Source organism: Balaenoptera acutorostrata, chromosome 1 (genome assembly GCF_949987535.1).
Source record: "Balaenoptera acutorostrata chromosome 1, mBalAcu1.1, whole genome shotgun sequence".
NCBI classification, from domain to species: Eukaryota; Metazoa; Chordata; class Mammalia; order Artiodactyla; family Balaenopteridae; genus Balaenoptera; species Balaenoptera acutorostrata.
This window is the reverse complement of record NC_080064.1, coordinates 164,870,648-164,887,990: the sequence shown is the minus strand read 5'-3', so window position 1 is coordinate 164,887,990 and position 17,343 is coordinate 164,870,648. Positions and strand designations below refer to the sequence as shown.

The 17,343-nt window shown below is 40.4% G+C and overlaps 1 protein-coding gene across 1 annotated transcript in view; it reads left to right on the top strand.

Annotated features, from left to right (window-relative positions):
• LOC103006613 (homeodomain-interacting protein kinase 3-like) overlaps positions 1–6,429 on the top strand; it is a 41,445-nt gene extending 35,016 nt beyond the window's left edge. Inside the window, 1 exon segment of the mRNA XM_057529502.1 lies at positions 6,189–6,429. Within this exon segment, the coding sequence (XP_057385485.1) occupies positions 6,189–6,429 (241 nt within the window).
• Positions 6,430–17,343: the final 10,914 nt, after the last annotated feature.

The following is a 17,343-nucleotide window of genomic DNA, read 5'->3' as shown; positions in this document are numbered from 1 at the left end:
ATAAGGTCTTTATTATGTTGAGGTATGTTCCCTCTATACCCCTGTTGAGCATTTTCATTGTAAATTCTTTTTTGTCAAAAAGTCTTCCTTCACCTTAGAGTCCCTGACTGGGTCTGAAAATTAAACTGACAAAGACAGATTTACAGGAGAAAAAGCACATAAATTTTATTAAATTTTTACAAGTACAATTTTATTAAATTTTTACATTTTCACAAGAGAATGATGACCCAAAGATGTGACCAGACCAAGAAGCTTTTATATCTTTTAGACCCAGAAACAATTAATTTGTGATGAATCAGCAAGATAAATGGATTTGAGCTAGGGGTAGTAAATGGTGAAGAAGTAACTAGAAAGATAGGGTTGCTTTAATAACATTTGTTTGTACAGATTTCTTGGCCCCAAATTCACTGTCTCTAGTGATAAGAATGTCTTCCCACCTCCTGGTACAGGGAGAGTACCTTTCCTATGGGGTTTTATGACCTGTTTCAGGGAAGAAGGGTGAGGAGTGGGAAAGGTCAGAGTGACCTTCCTGCTTCTGTTATTTAAAAAATTCCCTCAGCTTAAGATATTTAATTTGCCAAGGTGCCATATTTTGGGGTAGTATGTCCTGAACCCCATTAATATAAATATGAAAACCCCCATAAACTCCCCATTGCCTTCATGATAGCACAGCACTCCTGTTCCTCTGTCATTATGCCTTCACTTACACCTCTAATTCGTCTCCTGAACCAGAGCAAATGCATCCTGGGCTTCAGCCACTCCAAACTTCAAGGTCAAGTGTGCACTGCCTTTGTTCATTGGGTTTCCTCTGCTGGCAAACTCTCATCTGTCCTTCAAGACCTACTCCACATCTGTGAAGCCCCTTCCATTTACTTAGTGTCTTACCTCCACTGGGACACTTCTCAGTACGCTTACAACAGCAGTCCTTAGCCCGGAGCTCACCTGGGGATTTTGTAAAAGATATCAGTGCTTGGACCCCACTCCCAGACATCTGGATCCAATTGGTCTTGGGTGTGCCCTGGACAGGGGTGTTTCAAATTCCTCAAGGTCTGGGGCCCTGGTATTCATCTTTAGCACTTTCCCCAGTGCCTGGCACAAAGTAGGACTTCAATCACAAATCAAGAATTTGTGAATGAATAAGATAAGCAGCATTCACAACGGCTCTGTGAGTCAGATACTATTGTTATCCCACTTTGCAGTTAAGAATCAAGGAGTGTCATGGACATATATACACTACCAAATGTAAAATAGATAACTAGTGGGAAGCAGCCGCATAGCACAGGGAGATCAGCTCGGTGCTTTGTGACCACCTAGAGGGGTGGGATGGGGAGGGTGGGAGGGAGGGAGATGCAAGAGGGAAGAGAAATGGGAACATATTGTATATGTATAACTGATTCACTTTGTTATAAAGCAGAAGCTAACACACTATTGTAAGGCAATTATACTTCAATAAAGATGTTAAAAAAAATTAAAAAAAATAAACAATCTATTAAAAAATGGGCAAAAAAAAAAGAATCAACGACACTACATGATTTGCCCAAGATTACTAGGAGTAATCTGAATTTAATTCTTCTGATTCCAAGTCCAGTATTCTGCCTGCATCTGAGGAGGAAGGTCACCTACAGAGGAAGGATAGCACCCAGCAATGTGCCTACAGCAGATGGGCTGGAAGAATCAACCCCCTCTGAAGCAAAATGCCCCCTTTTTGTTAGTTCGATCCACATTTGGAGAGGGACTTGTGCTGTTCTGGTCCTCTGTGACTTTTCTTGAATTTGGAAGGTTCTCCTTAAAACTCATGTTTCCTTAAAACTTTCCCCATCTTCTTGTTTTTAATGAATTATGAGCCATCCTTTATTTATAACCCATCTACAGCTGCCTTTAGGGAGCAGAAAATGAACTATTTGCCAAAGTAATTACCCTTTTCATAGACTTAGAACAAATGCTCACAGCCCATTCCTTTCTAAATGGCTGTTGTGCTAGGTTTCTGCCATCTTGTTTGACCTGCATGAGTCTCTACACTTATTGTGGATCCTCCTTAGGATTATTTTTCTAACTAACTCACAGAAAACGGACTTCTTTGTGTAACAGATCAACATTTTTAGTAAATGCCTCTTCCTTCCCCAACAGTAAACAGATGCCTTAAAACTGACACAGCCTTCTCTGGGCATACAGGCTCATAATCTGCTTTTCACAGGTAATGTCACTTAGGTATATAGATCTATCACCCAGCCAGGCAGCAAGAGGCGGGTCTTGCCATTTATTCAGCTGAGGGCAGGAAACATTAGGGTCTTATTGTGTCAATAGAAAAATCACTACAAACATAATTACTAGTTATTAATTTGATTCAATAGTTGTATTTAATAGTTACATTCCATATTAATATTTGTAAATGTATATAAATGTATACACATAGAGCAACACACTATTCATTCAGTAACCATTTCTAAAATGAACTGAGCACTGTCAAATTGCTGTTACCAGTTACTTCATTTATAAATATCCTGGTACTTCAATTTTTGCTGAATATTATTATATTAGAAGTCTAAAGATCTCCAAACGCTGAATATAATTTTTAAAGGTTATAGTACACCAATATTTTAAATAGTGAAGCTAAGAAATCTAGTAGAATTGCAAGTTTATTATAGATAGAATTTCAGTGGTCTGGTTTAGCTAAGAAAAAGGATTTTAAAATAAAGCCACATTAGGCCTATTAGTCAACATTATGTTCATATTTTGGTCTTTGACCATAGCTCAGAAATTGCTAGGTCTGGCCTCTCATTTCTTCTTTCCATGGTTACAAGGAAGACTTTGAACTCAGCTCCAGAATTTGCCTAAAGATTGACCAGTAAATGGACTGAAGGAAGACTTAAGATGCCATTTAGCCTATGATGTGGTGACTTTTAAGTTTTATTCAAAGATGGTGGTTATGCCATAAATAGCTGTGTGATTTTAGGTGGGTCATTGAGCCCTTTCTTGGCTCAGGTTTCCTGATTGTGAAATGAGGCATCTGTGAATCTATAAGAGACTAGAAAGGGTGGAGTAATCTGTAGGCAGAAATAAGGAGTTACGGATCACCTGAAAGATTTGGCACCATATAGAGAAAGTGGTGTGCATGTCCTACTAGGTCCAGTGCACATCTGGGCATCTGATCCTGCCTGCCCCCATCAGAGAAGGGGAGGAGGAAAGACTTGGTGAAAGCAACGGGAGAGAATGGGAGAAGAGAGGGAGTAAGGACGGAGGGGGAAATAGAAAACAAATGAACAAGTGAATGAATGAATGAATGATTCAGGCAGGTCAGTGAGTAAAGGCAAGCCTGATGATGGTGATGATCCTCGGCAGAAACCACAGCTGACTGAGTCCCTGAAGCCTCTGTCCTTTCACAATCTTCTGACCACTTCTTGGTGAAGCCGCCCGCCTCTGCTCTACAGCCTCACAGCCTTTTGGCAGCTGGAGAAAGTGCCCAGTCTGAAGAAGCCTGGTCAGAGTGTCCAACACTGCCAGTTGCCCGTAGTAGCTGTTTTTCTTGAAAACTTTTAATGATGATTATAATTTCAAAAATGTGTGTTTGAATTACAGCACTTTAGACAGAAAAGAACTCAAAGCTGATTCTATTCCACCCTTCAATTTTATGGGTGAAGGAAACACAGGTCATATTTTATTGCAGCATCTTTGGAATAATGCTTAAAGTATCTGAGGACTTCATAAACACGAACATTCAGTAACAATGACACAATTTGTAGAGTGAAATAGAAGGTGGCCTGTTGATGTCCATGCTATTTCACTGCTGCTTCTATATTAAATCTCCACATCTGGATTGCAGACGTATCAAGGACAGATTGTGATGAGCTTCTTCTTACTTTTGCACCAAACACATTACGCATAAACATGAGTATAACACCCCGGCCATGCAAGGCACACACATGCACACACACAGGGAACTTAGTCACGTTTTTAGATCTGGACATCAGATACCTGTTCTGAGGGAAGGACAGACACCTCCTTCCTCTAGGCAAGAGAGATACAAAAGAATAAGAGTAATAATAATAAAAACAATGAGCAACCTATATTCCATCAACTCCCTCCCCCGCAAAGTGATGCTTTTTTCTGAAGTGTAGTTGATTTACAATATTATATTAGTTTCAGGTGTACAGCATAGTGACCCAATATTTTTACAGATTATACTCCACTAAAAGTTATTACAAGATAATGGCTATATTTCCCTGTGCTATACAATATACTCTTGTTGCTTATCTATTTTATATATATTAGTTTTATCTGTTAATCCCATACCCCTAATTTGTCCCTCCCCCTTTCCTCTTCCCCTTTGGTAACTACTAGTCTGTTTTCTATATCTGTGAGTCTTGTTTCTGTTTTGTATACACATTCATTTGTGTTATAAACTGAAGCTTTTAAAACCTAAGTCAGGTGAAATCACTGGTCTGCTGGAAACCTTCCAATGGCTTCCCCTCTCACTCACAGTCAAACCTAAATTCCAAACAACAGCCTTCAAGGCCCTGCATGATCTGGTCTCCATGACTCCTCTGCCCTCATTTCCCACGACTCTCCCGGCCTCCTCAGCTCAGCCCCCTGATTCCTTCCTATTCTTGCACATAAGAAGGCCCCACCCTAGGACCTTTGCAGTTGCTGTTGCCTCTGCCTAGAACACCTTTCCCCAAAGCAGGCACACAGCTCACTTCCTCTATTCTTTCAGTCTCTGCCCAAATGTGACCGTTCTCTATAAACTAGCATAGCCTCACCCCTCACTCTCTATCCCTTTACCCTGCTTTATGCTTCCCATAGTCCTTTTCACAACCTGTAATGCAATATCTTCGTTTGTCTCCCCTCCCTATACTGTAACCTCAGTGAGAGCAGGGGTTGTTTCATTCCCTCCAGCATCCCCAGGACCCAGCACAGTGCCATTGAGTAGTCAATGTCAATAAGTCTATGTTGAATGAAAAAATGAATTTATTAAACATTTACTATGTGTCAGGTGCTTTTCTAAGTGCTTTACATGCTTTACCTCATTTAGTACTCACTTCACGAGTATTGTCCTTATCCTACAAATAAAGAAACTGAGGGTCAGAGAGCTCAAGTAATATGTCCAAGATGACACCACAAAATAAAGATACATATTCATTCACAAATTCCCTCCTCCCTGAGCTCCCCATATATTTTAATAATCATAATGGCTCTTCCATTTATGGAGTTCTTATTGTGTGCTGGGCACAGTGTGAAGTACTTTACATGTATTACTTCACTTGATCCTCACATGTACTAGATCCCATAATTATTCCCATTTCACAGTTGAGAAAACTGAAGCACAGAGAAGTTAAGCAGCTTAACCAACATCTCACAGCTAGCAAATGCCAGAGTCAGGTTTGAACCCACGCAGTCTGACTACAGATTTCACAAGCTTTATGACCTCACTCTTCATATACTCATTAGAATATGTCACATTCAGTCCATGTTAGGAAGTCTATACCTTTCTTATCTTTACTCGGCATATCTAAGGTGAAAATATCTACTTTATTTTAACATTACTTCCACTTTTACTTCAAAAGAGTCATTACACATTGTGAAGAATCCAAGAACTGAGTAAGACATAGTTTCTGACCTCCAAGAGCTCACAGTTTATGGAAAAGATAAACACAAGTGCATCTGAACCAAAGCAGAGTAGGGGACAAATTCCATAATAAAGATCTAAATTTTTATGCATATTATTTATTATAAACCTGTATCTCCAGAGGGATGCCATGTCTGAGAGTTATATAAATATGTCTGTTTTCTAATGTATGTGCTTGTGTGTGTATGTGTGTGTGTGTAAAATTAAAATATTAGATTGATACCAAAATTAATTTAGTATTTGTTGATTCAAAAAGCACTAAGGAAATCTTGCAGTTTCTTGTCCTAAAACTGTGAAAGGTAGAAGAAGTTGACCTGAATTTGATGATCCCAAGAAAATGTGTCCTAGAAAATGTGTGTTCTCATGTGTATCTGAATATTGATAAAAGCTTCTCTGTTTGTCTTTATTTCCCCTGCAGAGTGAAAAAAAAAAAATCCAATTATCTGAACTTTCAGATAGCTCAGAATTTGGAAAAGCAGAAGTTTGTTCTATAATATGCTTATGAGCACAATGCCTGGAATGCAGAATACTGAATAAATGTGTGTTATCCTTTGTATTCATCTAGTTCTCGCTCCTCTGTTCAACTAAGTTTAGAATATCGCCCAACAGTCTCTTTTGAAATGGAGATCCTTAAAGCTAGATCTGAATGGCCTGATGAGCTAAATAGGAAAGAGGGTTCTGTAGCTCCTGCTCCTGTAAAGGCCCTCAGCAGCACTGCCAAGTACTGGGTAACCATGCAGGTGGCAGGCTGTGGGGCCTTAGGGCACTGTGATACCATGGAGAGGGCACAGGCTTTGAGATCATAAAGGCACAGGTTAAAAGTCTGCCACAGTAGATATTTACCTTTGAGCATGCAGTTTAACTTGAGCTTCTTCGCCTTTAATATAGGAATATTGCTAACACGAAGTTGTCTAGTAACAGTGAAATGGGTGGATATATGTAAATGCATATGTAAATGCTTAGGACATGGTGCCACCAAAAAGAGACAGAAGAAGAGCAGGAGGGGGAAGCAGAGGAGAAGGAGCAAGGGAACACTTAGTTTATTTCTGCAAAATAAATTACCCCAACAGTTAGCATCTTAAAACAACAAATATTTATTATCTTATGCAGTTTCTGTGGGTCAGGATTTAGGAGCAGCTTAGAGGGATGGTTATGACTCAGGCTCTCTCATGAGTTTGCATATAAGCTGTCAGCTGCTGCTGAGGTCATCTGAAAGCTCAACTGGGGCCAGGGCATCCAATTCCAAGCTCACTAGCATGGCTGCTGGGAGGCCTCAGAAGACTTGCTTCCAGGCTGATTCACATGGTTGCTAAGAGACCTTCCTTCCTTGCCATGTTCTGCCTCTCCATAAGCTACCTGAGTGTCCCCATGACATGGCATGTTGACCCAAAAGAGAGAAAGCCAGAGAGTGCCCGAGATGGAAACCACAGTCTTTTTATAAGTTAATCTTGGGATGACATCTAATTGCTTCTGCCTTGTTCTATTTGTTGAAGCAAATCAGTAAGTCTAGCCCACACTCAAGGGGAGGAGACTGATTACACAAGGACATGAATACCAGGAGATGGGGATCCTGGGGGCTATCTTAGAGAATGTGTATCACACCACTCTGTTTTTTCTCCATCAAACTAGCTCTCTAAAGAATCAGGAATAAAGTGCTTACTCTTGGAAGGTGTAGAGAAATATAATTCTGCATCTCCAAGAGTGATTCTTAATCTGAGTTTCATGATATTCTGATGCACATGTCTTTTAAAATCTTTTGTTACCTTGATATTTTAAATTAAGATCTAGTGCAATTTTTTTTTTTTTTTTTTTTTTTTTTTTAAATTATTTTATTTATTTATTTATTTATGGCTGTGTTGGGTCTTCGTTTCTGTGCGAGGGCTCTCTCTAGTTGCGGCAAGCGGGGGCCACTCTTCATCGCGGTGCGCGGGCCTCTCACTGTCGCGGCCTCTCTTCTTGCGGAGCACAGGCTCCAGACGCGCAGGCTCAGTAGTTGTGGCTCACGGGCCTAGTCGCTCCGCGGCATGTGGGATCTTCCCAGACCGGGGCTCGAACCCGTGTCCCCTGCATTGGCAGGCAGATTCTCAACCACTGCGCCACCAGGGAAGCCCAAGATCTAGTGCAATTTTTTAAGTCACAAAGATTAAATTAAATTACCTTCCAATATTTTAGTATGAAAAAATTTCTAACAAAAAGCAAAATTAAAAGGATTTTACAGCAAACATTTATATACTCATCACTTAAATACTACCATTAATATTTAGTACACTTGCTTCATCACATATCTCTTTATCTAGCCATCCATCTATTCAGCCTTCAATCCATCTTATTGTTCAATACATTTCAAAGTAAAGTGAAGATATCAGTAAACTTCTCCTTAAATACTGCATTACACATATCATCAACTAAACTTTAATATTTATTTGCAGTATTTTATGTAAAATTTACATACACTAAATTTATATACATTGAAAAGGTACATCCACTGAGTCTTAATGCATACACCTTTGTAACCCAAACCCCTATCAAGATATAAGCCATTACCATCACCTCAGAAATTTCCCTCATGCCCCTTCACAACCCCTGTTCCCATCCTCAGAGACAATCACTATTCTAATTTTTTTCCACCACAGATTAATTTTGCCTACTCTAGAATTGCATATAAATGGGGTAATATAGTATGGACTCTTTTCTGTAAGGCTTCTGTCACTTAGCATAATGTTTTCAAGACATCTATGTTGTTGTGTATATCAGTAGCTCATTCCTTTCTATTGCTAAGTAATATTCCATTATAAAATTATAATATTATACAGTTTGTTTACCTACACTCCTGTTGATGGATCCCTGGGCTATTTCCAGTTATTGTAAATAAAGCTACTGCAAACTTTTGTGCTTTTGTAACTCTTGGATAAATATACTTTTCACTTTTGAAAAGATACACATCTTTGGGACTTCCCTGGTGGTCCAGTGATTAAGACCTTGCCTCCCAATGCAGGGGGTGCAGGTTCGATCCCTGGTCAGGGAGCTAAGATCCCACATGACTTGTGGCTAAAAAACCAAAACATAAAACAGAAGCAATATTGCAATAAATTCAATAAAGACTTTAAAAATGGTCCACATCAAAAAAAAATCTTAAAAAAAAAAAAAAAAAGATACACATTCTTGTCCTTTTATTCCAAGTAATCCAGCAAGGTGAAAAAAATGAAAAGAAATAGATTGTGGTGTTTTAGCCCCTGGAGGTGAAGAATGAGCAAAAAGTCTAGACAAAAACAACATGCATCTGAGACAGTGTATCTTTTACACCTGAGAGGCATGCCCACAATCTAGTGTTGGTACTCCCGAGGAAAGACCTTTGGATGAGCCAATTCTGTTCATAGTACCAGTCCTGGACTCTGTCCTCTACTAGTTCCCACTTCTGCTCCTGAGCTTTCTCCATCCCTACTGCCTCTCCACGTGCTCACCTCCCACGGGTTCCCAGATTCCCCTTTCTGTCTATTTCCCATGGCCAGCCCTGTAATCAGCTCTTAGACCTTGCATGAAAGTTGGCTTCCCTTCATTTGAACCTCACCACTTTACTTTTAAAACAAACACTTCAATGTTATTTGTTTCAGATCATAAAAGTGACACATTCAACCATCAAATGATCAGTTAGATGTTCATTTCTCATCCAATTAGACACAGGGCTTAAAGTCCAGGACCCTGTGACCTACTTCAGGCTCAGATATAGTTCCTCTCAAGTCACAGGACACCTATGAACTAAAATGACAAGTTATCTGGCCCCCATACTTCCAATTCATAATGGTAGAATCGGATAGCTGCAATAAACCTCTCCCAGTTAAAAAGGAGAACAGGAGAAGGCATGACACCTAGTCATTGGTCCAAGCAATTCTGAAATCCTGTTGGGCAAATCCTGAGGGCTGTAGGGAAAACTGTGTGCTTCAGTGGAAAAGTATGCAATGTTTAGACGATACTCCTCTACTTTATGTATCTGATTCTGAGTTTATGCGTGTTCTCTGTTTTTCATTGCCTTTGAGCTATCTTACAATTGTAAATTTTAGATAACTAATAATAATACAGAATAATTCTTGTCTATGGACATGCAAAAAATTCTGTCTAGTGGAAGTTCACTTGACTTTCCTCTTCCACTATGGAAGAAGCAAGTTTTTTCCTCCATTTGCACATTTCTGATCTATAAATATGTCTGCTCTTTGGACTCTTTTTTGAGGATCTCCTTTGCAACATATGCCTGGTTCCCTCATTAATAATGAGCTTAAAAAAATTTTTTTTAAACATGTGTTCATTTTACGTCTGTATGAGCGTCATGATTTTACCCTTTTAAAAAAATCATCCTTAAATAGATAATGAATGTTCCCTGATTGGGCCCTGACTCTGATTCCTGGAAGTAGATCTCCAGTCATTTTTCTCCAAAGCTCTCAGCTCTGTCCTTTGGGATTTCCTTCCTTTTCCATTATCCTCTTTGGCCATGTCTGAAAAGATTGCTGGAGAATATGCCCTGCCTGGCAGTTGAGCAGCTTTCTTGGCCTGCTCCTTGCCTATGGAAAGTTGAGGGTCCAAAGGTAGTTTTACCTCTTGAACTGTGACCAGCTGTATTAATGCAGGGTGGTAGCATTTTTGACAAAGTATTTCTCTTAGAACTTTCTTGGTTTTCTGTCTATTTGATTTCTGTTGCCTTTGTGTTCCAATAGGCATATACACAGTGCTTTTTGAGACCTAACTCTCTCTATTAATTATAGAAACTTTGGCTTATCATGCTTCTGTGGGACCATGCCCTTGGTCTTTTTCCATGAGGCACTTTGTTCAATTGAAAAGATTTGTTGGAGGACACTTTAGACCATACCTTTGATTTGGTCTTTGCCCCCAGGTTGTGTCTTAATTCGAGACTCTTTAGCAGTTGTCTCTTTCAACCCTGAAAATCTCAGAATATCTGAATTTTCTTGTTTTCTTCCCTTTAACCCATGCTTTCAAACAGACCTATTTGACTTTATCAAAATTAAGAAGCATTGTTTAAAGAATGAAAAGACAAGCTACTGACTGGGAGAAAATATTTGTAAATCACATCTGTGGTAGTGGATTTGTATTTAGAATATATAAAGAATTCTCAAAAACTCAGTAATTAAAAAACAAATAACAAAATTTTTTTTTTAATGGGTAAAAGATTTGAACAGACACTTCATCAAAAAGACATGTTTGGCAAATAAACACAGGAAAAGATGTTCAACATAATTAGTCATTAGGAAAATGCAAACTTAGACCACAGTTAGATACTATTACTTACCTGTTGGGATGGCTAAAACTGAAAAGAATGACAATACCAAGTGCCACAGAGAATGCAGAGCAACAGGAACTCTCACACTCTGGAAATGTAAAATGTACAACCATTCTAGAGATAGGTTAGCAGTGTCTTATAAAGTTAAACATGTACTTATCATTAGACCCAGCAATCTTACTTCCAGGTATTTCTCAAAAGAAAGAGAAACATAAGTTCACACAAAAAACAGTATGCAAACATTTATAGTAGCTTTATTTGTAATTGCCCCGAATTGGAAAAAACCCAAATGTCCTTCAACAAGTGAACTGCTAAAACGTGGTACAGCTATACAGTGAAATAATACTCAGAAATAAAAAGAACTAAGCTACTGACATATGCAACAACATGGATGAATCTCAAATGCATATACCAAGTGAAAGAAGCCAGACTCATAGGCTGCATACTGTATGATTCCATTTAGTGGACTTTCTGCAAAAGGCAAAACTACAGAGACAGAAAACAAATTAGTAGTTCTAAGGGCTAGAGCTGGGGGCAGAGGGTTGACTCCAAAGGGGTCTATATCATGATTTTGGTGGTAGTCATATGACTGTATATATTTGTCCAAACTCCCAGACCATTTACTAAAAAGGACAGATTTTTTATTGTATTGATAAATTATACCTGAAAACAAATAGGCTGATTATTTTCTTAGTATCTTTCTTTTAGTGCCTTATCTAATACAGGTAGTTACAACTAATACTCATACTGTAAACATTCTGCCTTGAAATCTCTCTTTCTTTTTTTTTAAATCAATGCTTTAACTTTTTTTTATGAATGGCTGGATTTTATTTATTTATTTATTTATTTAATTTTTTTGGCTGTGTTGGATCTTCGTTTCTATGCGAGGGCTTTCTCCAGTTGTGGCAAGTGGGGGCCACTCTTCATCACGGTGCGTGGGCTTTTCACTGTCACAGCCTCTCTTGTTGTGGGACACAGGCTCCAGACGCGCAGGCTCAGTAGTTGTGGCTCACGAGCTTAGTTGCTCCGCGGCATGTGGGATCTTCCCAGACCAGGGCTTGAACCCGTGTCCCCTGCATTGGCAGGCAGATTCTCAACCACTGCGCCACCAGGGAATCCCGAAATCTCTTTACCCTAAGCCACAAGAGCATTCAGTACATTTTTGACAGCTTACCAAATGATCTGCATGACAAAGATTGCCACAATGGCAGTCTCCTGAGGCCAAAGCCATATTTTGGGGGTTTTATTATGGCAGCAGCTTATTCTTAGGTACCTATTCCTATAATTGTTAGCTTTTACTGCAGCAACCAATATTTTCAAATTCCAGTGGATTATAACATTGAACAATTGTCTTCCTAGTGAAACATGAAGATTGGCTATCGTTCCACTGGACTTGGCTGGGCTCAGCTGGGCCTGGCTGGATTTGGCTGGGCTTGGTTTGGTTCCATGTATCTTCTCATGCTGGCTCTTACACTAAAGGAGCAGCCACTATCTGGGACATGTTGTTTCATAACAGAGGGCAGAACCTCAAGGGAAGCAGAGCCAAATCACACAAATACATTGAAATATTTTTCTCAGATATGGCATATGGTCCATTGGCCAAAGCAAGGCACACAGCCAAGTGCAAAGTCAATGCAGTAAGAAAGAATAAGCTGACTGTAGGGAAGCTTAGCAAGGCCTGAGGAAATAAATAATTGTGAACAAAAAATACAGCCATTGTCAGGAAATCTGTACGAGGATACAGATTGCTGCATTGTTTGCATTAGGAAAAAGGTAGAAACAAATCTAAAAATCCATCAGAGGGAAATGGATAAATAAAATATGATAGAGTCACACAATGAACTGTCATACAGCAGTTAAAAGGGAATGGATTCTCTTTATATCCATCATCTATGTCATCTATCTATGTCATAGACCTCAAAAATATGACATTGAGTGAAGAAATTGAATTGCTGATTTGGTTTGTGTTGAGAGTTTAGCTAAGTTACTCCATGATATTGCTTCCTCAGCATCCATTTTGTTTGGCCAAGCAGCCTGCAGAGCCTTTAACTGATACTAGCCCCCTCTTGAAAGCACATGCCCTAGATTGCAGCCCACAGAGTCACAAGCAAATGTAAGTTCCTGTTATGACTTCCCAACAGCCCTGTGATCAACAGTCTCCCCTGCCTTCTAGCTCTTTACCCTTTACCTGGCCCTTGGATAAGACTCCCGTGGAGCTTACTAAAATCCCACTCTTCTGGGTTTAATTAAGTAATCTGACTTTAGCCCAGGAACTTCAAAACTCTCCACCCACAGACCCTAATAAAGGCATGTGCCCCAGGTCCTGCTGTGCTTTCTGCCTGCACTCTGCCTTGACGTCTCCAGGTGGCCCCTCAGGTGTGACATGTACTTCCTCCAGGACCTGTAAGTAACACACTTCTCTGCTTCAACTCCTTTGTGGTCTTCTATTGAACTGTGGCTCACATCTGGTACCCAGAGGCTTTATCTAACCAATGTTAATGTAACAAAGTCGCAACAGTTGTTTACTGCAACATTTCAGTGACTTATAAATAGGTGGGAAGTGGGGAGACAAAAAGAGACAGACAGACAGAGAGGTTAGACTAAATTCTCAGTTTATTTTTAAAAGGACACAATTCAGCTGACACGGCAGCAGTCCCGCAGAGCAGTAGATGAAACCTGTCTTGATGGTACGTCTTTGGTCCCCAAATTCCCTAACAAGTGTGCAGTCCACGGAAGGAATCTTGCTGGATCAGAGAAGCCTAATCTCTAGCCATGTCCTTTTTCTACTTTGGGTTCACATTACTACTTCAGAAATGTTATAGCTTACAGAAAAACCTGAACAAACTTTTTGGCCCACCCAATACAAACAGATGTACATCCACTGAAGGGAATTCTGGAATCTCCTAATTCTTGAACAAAACTCAGCATCATTGAAGCCATATCCACATTCAGGGACAAGCAGAGCTAACGGCTAGGCATTCTTGACCTGCTTGTCTCTGCTTTTCCTTCCAGGGAAATTGAGAGCCTATTTTTCCAGATACGCTTTGACAGTTGGGGTCCCTTACCGTATATAATTAAGTGCTCCGCATGTGGAAGGAAAGGTAAGCGCACATCTATATGAGGTGGACTAGGGGTGGTAGCTGGGTCTTAAAAAATGACTAAGATTTTAAAGGCAAAAATTTAAAATTTTAAGGGCTAGGAAATTACAGATGAAAGGGAACAGTTTGGGTAAAAGTATAGAGAGACATTCCCGATAAGTCACTTAACCTTCAGGTCGCATTGCACAGAAAGTGTGTCTAAGGAAAAGTTGATTCACAGAAATGGGCAGGATGCTACCTTGAATAGACACGGTTCTGTAAGGGATGACATTGTAGTTGTAATGTCACTGGGTCCACTCAATTCAGTCACCTCTTCCTGAGAATAACTGGAGGGTATTCTCAAATGCAACAGAAGTATGAAATCAAAATCACTCTTTGCAAATGACTCATATGCAATGTTCTAAAAGTTAGCAAAATACATTTGGCAAATGGACTTTTGGAGCCCTTAAAAAAGAGAAGCTGGAGTGGTGTTTCTGTCATTGCCTGGAGCCCCTTCTTTTGTCAACCCAGTCCTCCAGTCTAAGTCCCCTGTCTGGATCTCCACCAGGTCTCCAGTCTGGATCTGCCATTGGTGTCCATGTGATCCAGTCATTTGTCCTGACCTGGCATGCTAACCAGAATGCCACTTTTCCACATGCTCTCCTTAAACAGGTATTTTACTTCAACTACTGAGAGCTCAACTAAGGTGTTGCCATTGTGCTTGCTATTTTTGTTTCTGTCCCTAATTGCTATTGGAAAAAGCAGTGCCATGCTGGTACTGCAGGAGTTGTGAATTAAATTTCCATATCCTCTGGGCTACTGCAGTGGGAAAGGGTTTGAGTTTTTCTGCAACAGTAGGTGAGATAAAAAATATTCTCTGGTCTGAGTTTACCTATAAGACCTTCCCCATTATTAAAACTACTCTCTCTTACGGCAATATCATGGTCCAGCAGAAAAACAAGTTTAAAAGTAAGGAGAACCTTCAAGATGGCAGAGGAGTAAGACGTGGAGATCACCTTCCTCCCCACAAATACATCAGAAATACATCTACATGTGGAACAACTACAGAACACCTATTGAATGCTGTCAGAAGACCTCAGACTTCCCAAAAGGCAAGAAACTCCCCACGTACCTGGGTAGGGCAAAAGAAAAAAGAAACAACAGAGACAAAAGAATAGGGATGGGACCTGCACCTCTGGGAGGGAGCTGTGAAGGAGGAAAGCTTTCCACACACTAGGAAGCCCCTTCACTGGCAGAGATGGGGGGTGGGCGGGGGGGAAGCTTCAGAGCCATGGAGGAGAGCACAGCAACAGGGGTGCAGAGGGCAAAGTGGAGAGATCCCCACACAGAGGATCAGTGCCGACCAGCACTCACCAGCCCGAGAGGCTTGTCTGCTCACCCACCGGGACGGGTGGGGGCTGGGAGCTGAGGCTCGGGCTTCGGAGGTCAGATCCCAGGGAGAGGACAGGGGTTGGCTGCGTGAACACAGCCTGAAGGGGGCTAGTGCACCACAGCTAGCCGGGAGGGAGTCTGAGAAAAAGTCTGGACCTGCATAAGAGGCAAGAGACAATTGTTTCGGGGTGTGCGAGGAGAGGTGATTCAGAGCACCGCCTAAATGAGCTCCAGAGACGGGCGCGAGCCATGGCTATCAGCGCGGACCCCAGAGATGGGCATGAAATGCTAAGGCTGCTGCTGCAGCCACCAAGAAGCCTGTATGCAAGCACAGGTCACTATCCACACCTCCCTTCCTGGGAACCTGTGCAGCCCACCACTGCCAGGGTCCCGTGATCCAGGGACAACTTCCCCAGGAGAACACATGGCGTGCCTCAGGCTGTTGCAAAATCATGTTGGCCTCTGCTGCCGCAGGCTTGCCCCACATTCCATACCCTGCATTCCATACCCTTCCCTCCCCCCGGCCTGAGTGAGCCAGAGCCCCCGACTCAGCTGCTCCTTTAACCCCATCCTGTCTGAGCGAAGAGCAGATTTCCTCAGGGGATCTACACGCAAAGGAAAGGCCAAATCCAAAGCTGAACCCCAGGAGCCGTGTGAACAGAGAAAGGGAAATCCCTCCCAGCAACCTCAGGAGCAGCAGATTAAATCTCCACAATCACCTTGATGTACCCTGCATCTGTGGAATACCTGAATAGACAACAAATCATCCCAAAATTGAGGCAGGGGACTTTGGGAGCAACTGTAGACTTGGGGTTTGCTTTCTGCATCTAATTTGTTTCTGGCTTTTTGTTTATTTTAGTTTAGTATTTAGAGTTTATTATCACTGGTATATTCGTCTATTGATTTGGTTGCTCTCTTCCTCTTTATTTTCTATTTAATATATATATTTTTTCCTTTTTCTCTCTTTCTGAGTATGTATATGTATGCATCTTTGTGTGATTTTGTCTGTATAGCTTTGATTTTACCATTTGTCCTGGGGTTCTGTCTGTCCGTTTTGTGTGTGTGTGTGTGTTTTGTATAGTTTTTAGCACTTGTTATCATTTGTGGATTTCCTTTTTGGTTTGGTTGTTCTCTTCTTTAAATGATACATTAAACAAGATGGACTTAATTGATATTTATAGGACATTCCATCCAAAAACAACAGAATACACTTTCTTCTCAAGTGCTCATGGAACATTCTCCAGGATAGATCATATCTTGGGTCACAAATCAAGCCTTGGTAAATTTAAGAAAATTGAAATTGTATCAAGTATCTTTGCTGGCTACAATGCTATGAGACTACCTATAAATTACAGGAAAAAATCTGTAAAAAATACAAACACATGGAGGCTATAAAATACACTACTTAATAACCAAGAGATCACTGAAGAAATCAAAGAGGAAATCAAAACATACCTAGAAACAAATGACAATGAAAACACGACGACCCAAAACCTATGGGATGCAGCAAAAGCAGTTCTAACAGGGAAGTTTATAGCAGTACAATCCCACCTCAAGAAACAAGAAACATCTCAAATAAACAACCTAACCTTACACCTAAAGCAATTAGAAGAACAAAAAAACCCCAGAGTTAGCAAAAGGAAAGAAATCATAAAGATCAGATCAGAAATGAATGAAAAAGAAGTGAAGGAAATGATAGCAAAGATCAATAAAACTAAAAGCTGTTTCTTTGAGAAGATAAACAAAATTGATAAACCATTAGCCAGACTCATCATGAATAAAAAGGAGAGGACAAATCAGTAGAAATAGAAATGAAAAGGAAAGTAACAACTGACACTGCAGAAATACAAAGGATCATGAGAGACTACTACAAGCAACTCTATGCCAATAAAATGGACAACCTGGAAGAAATGGACAAATTCTTAGAAAAGAACAACTTTCCGAGACTGAACCAGGAAGAAATA